Source organism: Oncorhynchus tshawytscha, linkage group LG01, assembly GCF_018296145.1.
Source record: "Oncorhynchus tshawytscha isolate Ot180627B linkage group LG01, Otsh_v2.0, whole genome shotgun sequence".
Classification (NCBI taxonomy): domain Eukaryota; kingdom Metazoa; phylum Chordata; class Actinopteri; order Salmoniformes; family Salmonidae; genus Oncorhynchus; species Oncorhynchus tshawytscha.
Genome location: NC_056429.1, coordinates 27,263,078 through 27,271,932, shown reverse-complemented (window position 1 = coordinate 27,271,932; position 8,855 = coordinate 27,263,078). Strand labels below are relative to the sequence as shown.

General features: G+C 45.1%; 1 protein-coding gene across 8 annotated transcripts in view; it reads right to left on the bottom strand.

Moving 5' to 3' along the window:
* Positions 1-2,586: 2,586 nt before the first annotated feature.
* Positions 2,587-8,855, bottom strand: part of LOC112248629 (ras-specific guanine nucleotide-releasing factor RalGPS2) — a 153,720-nt gene continuing 147,451 nt past the window's right edge. For all 8 annotated transcript variants that reach the window (XM_042319762.1, XM_042319752.1, XM_042319753.1 and 5 more), the window contains 4 exons: positions 7,995-8,087; positions 7,274-7,379; positions 6,364-6,455; positions 2,587-6,292 (listed from right to left, as the gene is read on the bottom strand). In XM_042319762.1, the coding sequence (XP_042175696.1) occupies positions 6,263-6,292; positions 6,364-6,455; positions 7,274-7,379; positions 7,995-8,087 (321 nt within the window). In that variant the 3' untranslated portion in view covers positions 2,587-6,262. The remainder of the gene's footprint in view (positions 6,293-6,363; positions 6,456-7,273; positions 7,380-7,994; positions 8,088-8,855) is intronic.

Here is an 8,855-nt window from a genome sequence, read left to right as displayed (position 1 = left end):
GAATAGCATTCTCACATAGGTGTTCCTTTTGTCCAGGTGGGAAAAGGCAGTTTGGAGTGCAATAGAGATTGCATCCTCTGTGAATCTGTTGGGGCGGTATGCAAATTGGTCTAGGGTTTCTGGGATAATGGTGTTGTTGTGAGCCATCACCAGCCTTCCAAAGCACTTCATGGCTACAGATGTGAGTGCTACGGGTCGGTAGTCATTTAGGCAGGTTACCTTTGTGTTCTTGGGCACAGGGACTATGGTTGTCTGCTTAAAACATGTTGGTATTACAGACTCGGACAGGGAGAGGTTGAAAATGTCAGTGAAGACACTTGCCTGTAATCCGTCTGGCCCTGCGGCCTTGTGAATGATGACCTGTTTAAAAGGTCTTACTCACATCGGCTGCGGAGAGCGTTATCAGTCTTCCGGAACAGCTGGTGCTCTCATGCATGTTTGTGTCATTTGCCTCGAAGCGAGCATAGAAGTAGTTTAGCTCGTCTGGTAGGCTCGTGTCACTGGGCAGTGCTTCCCTTCGTAGTCTGTAATGGTTTGCAAGCCCTGCCACATTCGACGTCGTAGTACGATTCGATCTTAGTCCTGTATTGATGCTTTGCCTGTTTGATGGTTCGTCGGAGGGCATTGCTGGATTTCTTATAAGCTTCCGGGTTAGAGTCCCACTCCTTGAAAGCGGCAGTTCTATCCTTTAGCTCAGTGTGGATGCTGCCTGTAATCCATGGCTTCTGGTTGGGGTATGTATGTATGGTCACTGTGGAGACGACGTCATCGATGCACTTGTTGATGAAGACAATGACTGATGTGGTGTACCCCTCAATGCCATCGGAGGAATCCCGGAACATATTCCAGTCTGTGCTAGTAAAACAGTCCTGTAGCTTAGCATCTGCTTCATCTGACCACTTCTTTATTGAGCTAGGCCCTGGTGCTTCCTGCTTTCATTTTAGCTTGTAGCAGGAATCAGGATGATATAATAATGGTCAGATTTGCCAAATGGAGGGTGAGCTTTGTATGCGTCTGTGGAGTATAGGTGGTCCAGAGTTCTTCTTCCTTTTGTTGCACATTTAACATGCTGACAGAAATTTGGTAAAAACGGATTTAAGTTTCCCTGCATTAAAGTCCCCGGCTACTAGGAACGCCGCCTCTGGGTGAGTGTTTGCTTATGGCGGAATACAGCCCATTCAATGCTTTCTTGGTGCCAGCCTAACTGGTGGTATGTAAACAGCTACGAAAAGTACAGAAACTCTCTAGGTAGATAGTGTGGTCTACAGTTTATCATGAGATACTCTACCTCAGGCGAGCAAAACCTTGAGACTTCCTTAGCTGTTCTATCCTGCCGGTATAGCGTGCAACCAGCCAGCTGTTTGTTGATAGTGTCGTCGTTCAGCCACGACTCCGTGAAGCCTAAGATGTTAGTGTTTAATATTCCGCGTAGCTCATCAATTTTATTGTCCAAATATTGCACGTTTGCTGGCAGAATGGAGGGAAGTGGGGGTTTATTCTTTCGCTTGCAAATTCTCAGAAGGCAGCCTGCCCTTTGGCCCCTTAATCTCTGCATCTTCACGCAAATCGTGGGGATCTGGGCTTGTTCCCGAGAAAGCAGTATATCCTTCGCGTCGGGCTCGTCAGTCGTGAAAGGAAAAGGATTCTGCTAGTCTGTGGTGAGTAATCGCAGTCCTGAAGTCTAAGTTTTTTTCGGTCATAAGAGAAGGTAGCGGCAACATTATCTACAAAATAGTTTATTTGCGTTGTTTAACTTATCAAAAAAACAATAGGTTGGGGACACGTAAATGTCTGCCTTCGTCTCCGGCCCCATCCTAGATTTACAGTAAATGCTGTGTGTGGTGGGTTAACTATTACAGCATATGGATCTTGTGTGTGTATAAAATTGCATCCCAAACAGAGGTCTCCTGGTGTGGGTTTGTGTATAGAGTCACCGTCACTACAGCTAGTTAAGTTCCGCTAGGATTACTTAACCACTGCTTTTCCCAAACACACACGGAATACAGCAAAGACATCGATGGCCCAATCAATGCCAGCATACGGCACAAAGCATTTCTTCATAGCCCGCTCTGACCAAGTGTAAGGAGGCTTCTAGGGTCACAGTTCCTGCTGAGCACCAACACACCCAAGCAGCCCCCTCCCAGTCCAGCTGCACACATCTGCTCTCAGTAGGTCAACACTTTGGAATTCACAGCTGCATGCCAATCTAAAATGCCCTCCTCTGCTTCTTGTCAATAGTCTACATTAGCCTCTCCAGGCAAAAGCTGCATCCCAATAGTCTAAGTGAAAGAAGAACTGGACAGGTGAAAACCATTTCCCCAGTTTGCCATATTGCTTTCACTAGTCTTGTGTTTTCAGATCCGTGTTGACTGAGATGTAGCCTCTGTCTGGGATTTCCAGTGTCCTACACAACACAAAGATTGCTCAGGGTTGAATAGAAACAATGTCGCCACTCATTTCCCTCTAAAAAGCATGAAGTGACTAACTCGGTTTACAAGGTAAGTCAGAGAATGGGAGTTCAATTTGAGTTAAATTGTTGGGTTTATTTGAAGGAGACAGTCAATTGAAAAATCATTACACAAGTTCAACAATTCAAGTAGGTTTTTATTTCAGTAGGAAAGATTACACATCAATCCATACCTAAAGTGTATTAACACTAGTTTAAGCACACACATTTTTCCTAACCACATGCCCTGTCCAGGACATTTAACAGGTTGTCGTAAGTAGACACTCCTGGTCCGGCACACATACACCACATTTAGCTGTAACCATGTTTATATAAATGAAAGTGAACCGAGGGGCAGAGTATAAAAAGGGCAGTGTGTTTATTGGTTATCTGGCTGAGACGCAGGTCACGTCACTCAATTCAGAGGTCATAGTTCAAACCCGGGTCACATAACATGGGTGGGTCCTCACTAGGGGTCGGAGTACAGGATGTAGAGGGATAGCACATGGACACACCCCACAGGTCATGGGACATGGACAAAGCTAAGTGACGTCGTCAACACATCATAAACATCACTCTCAAACTGAGCCATATAGAGCACATAGATGTATCTTCTAGAAACTGATCAGGTCAGTTTGACATTTTCCCCTAATGGTTAAAGTTTGGATTTAAAGGGAATTAAGTTGACCCTTGAGCTGCGGGCAAATTCTCCATCCCTACAGCACACAAAACACCACTACACCCCCCTCTCATGTTAACCACACACCACCCAGTCATCTCAGCTGAACTGTTAAAGAATTTCTCAGGAGAAAAATAAAATGAACACTGCAGACAAATCCCAAAAAACTTTACTCTTGACAGTAAATAATACACAGCTGGTTGTGTATTTGTACATGGACACAAACTGTGGAAACCTCAAACAAACCATTTTGACATTGAGAAATATCAAACAAAAAGCCCACCATAACAGATTGTAAAAACTCACTCCTAACCCTTTCCCTATAGGCATCCACATCCCTCACGTCAGCACTGAGACACTACACGGGAGCATTCCTGTCTGCCATTTAATCTGCCGCTCTCTTCAGCCTGCATTGAAGCCCTCTATGTCCAAGGGAGAGAGATGTGAAGGAGAGGTCTGTGAGAGGAAAAAAGGAGAACAGAGAAAGACTACTTTCTCCTCTGCTGGTCTTCTGTGGGGAGCGTCAGTCTGCCGGCTGCTCTGTACAGCTCCTGTTGCATCAGAGTTCCATTCACCCCTCTATTTCTACTATATCCTTCCTTGTTCAATCGCACTCCACACAGAATATGCTATACCACATTCTATACAGATTTACCCACTGCTCAACAGTGAAGAAATGGCAGCCACGAGGCTCTGTCCGTCTAATGCTTTCTAGCAGGTAAACAAAAATATTTTTTACACACTCATACTGTTGTACTACCTTCCTCTCTTGTCCTTTTGTATCACTAACGCTACCCCTCTCATTCCTTTCTTTCTCTGGCTTCCTCATCCTCTAGTCTGTGTATGACATAGCCCTGCTGGAGTCTTGCTATTAATGGAGCTGTAGCTGTGTGTGGTATAACTGCTGGGAGCTGAGGAGCAGAGCACATCGGAAATGAGTCTGAAATGGAATATGTAGAAGTTGCCCTAAACAACAGATCTCGGATCAGATTACACCAACCCCAATCTTAACCTTAACCATTAGGGGTGAATACATATATGACCTTGAATCAATGGTTATGGATAAGTTCTACCTTCTCCCATTAGCTTAGCCTCTACAGGACATAAGACAACTGTTGCCGCACTGGCCCATGGGAGTTGGAGTCTCTTGCTGCTAGAGTACATAGTGTCAGTTTGAGGTGTAAGGAATGTGATGCTAACTTGCTGGACCTCTATGTAAACAATAGACATGCAAAATATATGGACAGATGGGAGATGTAAACCATTGTTACAAGTCAGGACCTAACCTGACTGTCAGGTTGAGACGGAAACAGTCAGGAGAGGATGCAAGATAACACTTTACTAGTGGTTTAAGTCCTTTCTGAGAGTAGTATGAGAACGTGACCACACCATCATTTCTCCTTTCCCAACAACGTATTCATTTCATTTGTTCTAACTAACACTTTCTCACAAATTGGAATAAAAATGTGTGTTTGGTATATTGGCACACACTCAGGGTTGAGTCCCAAACCAATGTCCCAAACCATACACACTGGCTGGGTCTACTTCAAATTGTTAGCCCCTCCCTCTAGCTCGTACTCCTTAACTGTTCACAGATCTGAAAGGACTGGATAGGTGTAAGCAATATGGAGGAAGCTTCTCTCAGCCAATTGGAAGGTTAGGTGGAGTTATCAACAACTTGCTTACACCTATCTATAGCTTTAATTGAAGATGCCATGAGTAGTGACCAGGCGATGGGTCAAGAGGATGACATGGAACTAGGCAATAGAGCAGTAGATCTGTACCGTAACCCTATGTGACAAACTCATGTGTGAGAAAACAAAAACACTACACAAATAAAATTGAAAACAAGTAAAAGGTACAACATGTTCAAAATAAAGGGAAGAGGCCAGAAATGAAATGTAACAGACAATTCAAATAAGCTAGACATGTGCATGTCATCTACAGGATAATACTGCTGATACGTCCAACACAACAACACCAAGGTAACAAAACACTAACCAACAAAATAATAATTCAAATGGATTCTGAATGGCTCCCGATAGCTGTGTGTGTGTGTGTGTGTGTGTGTGTGTGTGTGTGTGTGTGTGTAAAGCAGATCAGGTCAGAACCTGTAGCTCCCCCTTATGTTCAAGCAATAACAAAAAAAGGAAGTGGGAGATAAATTATTTTTCTGGGGTTAACATTTCATCGTTCACGTTTTCACAGCTTTCAAGTCTTTAGTGTTATTGTGTGTACACGCGTGTGTTCTGGTGAATCTCAAGCTTTAACATGTGGACAGAGCAGACAGTGGTCCAGAGAGAACAACATATAAAGCCTGTTTATAAGAGCGATATAACTGGGTCCATAAAGGTGGAATAGAGGAAAGCTTAGAGTCTGGGTTTATCATTCCCATGATGAGACTTACCATATATATATATGGTGAGGAGAGGCTCTGGAATATAAAACAGTAGGATACATTCAGGACATGTGTGGGTGGGAGTGGTTTCAGCTGGAATAGATTTGAGAATCAAAGCCCTTAATGTTCACAATGCTGCAATCACACAGGCCAATCACACACACACACTCTCAGAAGGGGGGAGTGAATGTGTGTAAAAAGTGTCCGATTTGTGAGCCCAACTCAAGTGTGAAGAGACCATTGGAGTCTTGTGTGTGAGGGAGTTTGTGAACCAAAGTGTGATAAAGGAGTGTTTGAAATCCCATTCCATTGGGTTAGTCCAGTAGTGTGTGTGAGTCCAGCCCTAGAAAGGGTAGAGTCCATCTTCCACCAGAGCACAGTATGTCAAGAAGAGAGGGAGTGAGGGAAAACAAGGATAAATCATGTCCACCCATCCTTCCTTAAGAAGCATCCAAGAAAGAGGAGAGGAGAGACATCCCATAGTTCCACAGGCAAAAACAACAGAGCGAGAGAACGAGAGAGAAGTGGTTTAGGTCTTCATTCAGTAGTCTATGCCACCATAATAACCACTGCTTCAACACACACACACGGCTCCTTAGGTTAAGGCAGTGGTGGCAGGTGGGGCTCCAGTGGGTCTGGGGTTATAGTTTTGGGGTCATGGCAGTGAAAGCTCCTGGTGCTGAGTCACTAGACCTCTTCCTCTATTTTACCTCTACCGCTCCGTCCTCTACAGCAGCACTCATTCAAAGGACATCAGATTGGCTGGGACCTGGAGAGAGAGAGAAAAAGGCATGAGAGCAGGTTGGTATGGGTATGTGTGTGTGTGTGTGTGTGTGTTACCTGTTGTCTGTTGCTCTGGCAGGCAGCACTGAGGTGTTTGAACCACAGAAGGGCATTCATTTTGTTCCCTGCCTGGTATTTATAGGTGTTACCTAGGAAACACAGAGACACACCATCACAAGATGTCCCTGTAGCAGAAAACTGGGATTCAGCCCAGTAAGTCCAGTCGTGTACAGTTACACTACTTGACTCTCCCATCCCCATCTGTGTACAGCAGGAAGCTGCCGCAATGCAGAACTTGAATTTTTATGCCGATCAAAGTTCTAATCAAATCCAGACATATTTATATGGTTTAGAATGACACTTCCGGTTTTGGCGGGAAATACCGGGTTACTCGGGGAGAAAAGTGATTCTTGGGATGGAACATTTGTAAGATACAGGGAAAATATGAAATACCTACTTGAGCAACCAATTGAGAAACGTTTCCATGCCTCGAACAATTCAGGCTGTCCTGGAGGCAAAAGGGGGGTCCGACCTGGTACTAGATGGGTGTACCTAATAAGCTGGCCACTGAGTGTATTTAGCTATGGAGCACGTTCTGTTTGGCCAGTGAGGAGTCAAGTCTCCACACCAACTTGTTTATTCACCAAAACCCAGCCTTCTCTCTCCACCGCCAGCTATTGCGCCCATAATTCTGGTTGTGAAAATAGCAAAAATATTTGGCACCCCAAGAACCTATAGTGCTACCACCAGCACTTAGATTTGCCATTGTGTTTGTTAAAATTGAGTACTGTGTGTGTGTGTGATTGCATATGCGTACAATATTGGTGTATACTGCACGTGAGTGAGAGAGACAGTTATGGGGTGTGTTGGCGTTTTAAACTAGGAACATACAGACCATCTGAGGAGATGAGATAAGTGTAGTTTGGCTGAACACTCCTGGCTGTGGGTGATTGACAGGTAGTCTCACCGTGTTCCGAGTCTGTGAGCAGGAAGACGTCGGGATGTTCAGGGTCGTCTGACATGATGGCCATTAACCCCACAACACACACACTCTTACTGCTAGATGACTTGAACTGAAGGGAGATGGAGAGAAAGCGAGAGAGGTGGGAGGGGGCCACATTTAGAAATGATTTTGGATTCATATCGTTGTATACAAGCATAGCTGTCTTAGATTTCAGAAAGTACCAACTGTAGCTAAGTTGGTACAGCATGGCTCTTGCAACGTCATAATAATGGGTTTCGGGACCAACCATACCTAAAAATTGTATACACACACACACAACTAAGTTGCTTTGGATAAAAGCATCTGCTAAAATGGCACATACCCCTCCGTATTTGGAGTGAAGGCAAAATGACATTTGATATCAAATGGTTCATATGAAGCAAATGTACCTTTTATTTGATGGTATTTTCATACATACGTTTTAACATTTAGAAATGAAAGCACTCCATATATCTAGTACCCCTCATTTGATGAGGGAGGGCGAGATGATGAGGGAGGGAGGGATGATGAGGGAGGGATGATGAGGGAGGGATGATGAGGGAGGGCGAGAGAAGGAATTAGGGAGGGAAAAGGGATGATGGTGAGAGGGAGATGTGTACAGTGAGAGGGAGATGTGTACAGTGAGAGGGAGATGTGTACAGTGAGAGTGTTGAGAAGGTTGGGTGTGAAGGAGTGAGAGACTTGCGTGCTTTCTCTCTGTGGCCTTTAGGGACTTGGCATGGTAGTAGTAGAGCTGAGTTCCACACAGAGCCACCCAGAACTTGGTCCAAGACGCCACCTACAAACAACCAGGGGTCAGGGTTTAGAGGTCACACAGTAGTCAATTACTCCAGTCTATTAATTCAATACAACTTTATTGATACAACTTTATTGATGCACCTTGTCCCAACAACTAGTTTCAGGGCAGCATTGAGCGCAAAATACAGTACACAATCATACGACACATTGGTTATATGCTTCTAACAGTAGGCGATCACTGGAAACAGACATAACGTTTAGGCCAACTACATAGAACGGTATAAAGTGGTTAAATATCTGTGCATTATTTTGGCTGTGGCTTTAAGTCTGTTTGCGCTAGTTTGTTTCAGAAGAGAAACAAGTAAAAATAAATAAATATGGAGAGCAAGACAGACAGACAGCGAGCGACAGACAAACAGACCGACAGAGAGAGCGAGAGACAGACAGACACAGAGAGCGAGCGAGCGACACAGAGCGAGCGACACAGAGCGAGCGAGCGACACAGAGCGAGAGGCGAGCGACACAGGGCGAGCGACAGAGAGAGAGAGGGCGAGCGACAGAGAGAGAGAGGGCGAGCGACAGAGAGAGAGAGGGCGAGCGACAGAGAGAGAGAGGGCGAGCGACAGAGAGAGAGAGAGCGAGCGACAGAGAGAGAGAGAGCGAGCGACAGAGAGAGAGAGAGAGCGAGCGACAGAGAGAGCGAGCGACAGAGAGAGAGAGAGCGAGCGACAGAGAGAGCGAGCGAGAGAGCGAGCGACAGAGAGAGAGAGAGAGCGAGCGACAGAGAGAGAGAGAGAGAGCGAGCGAC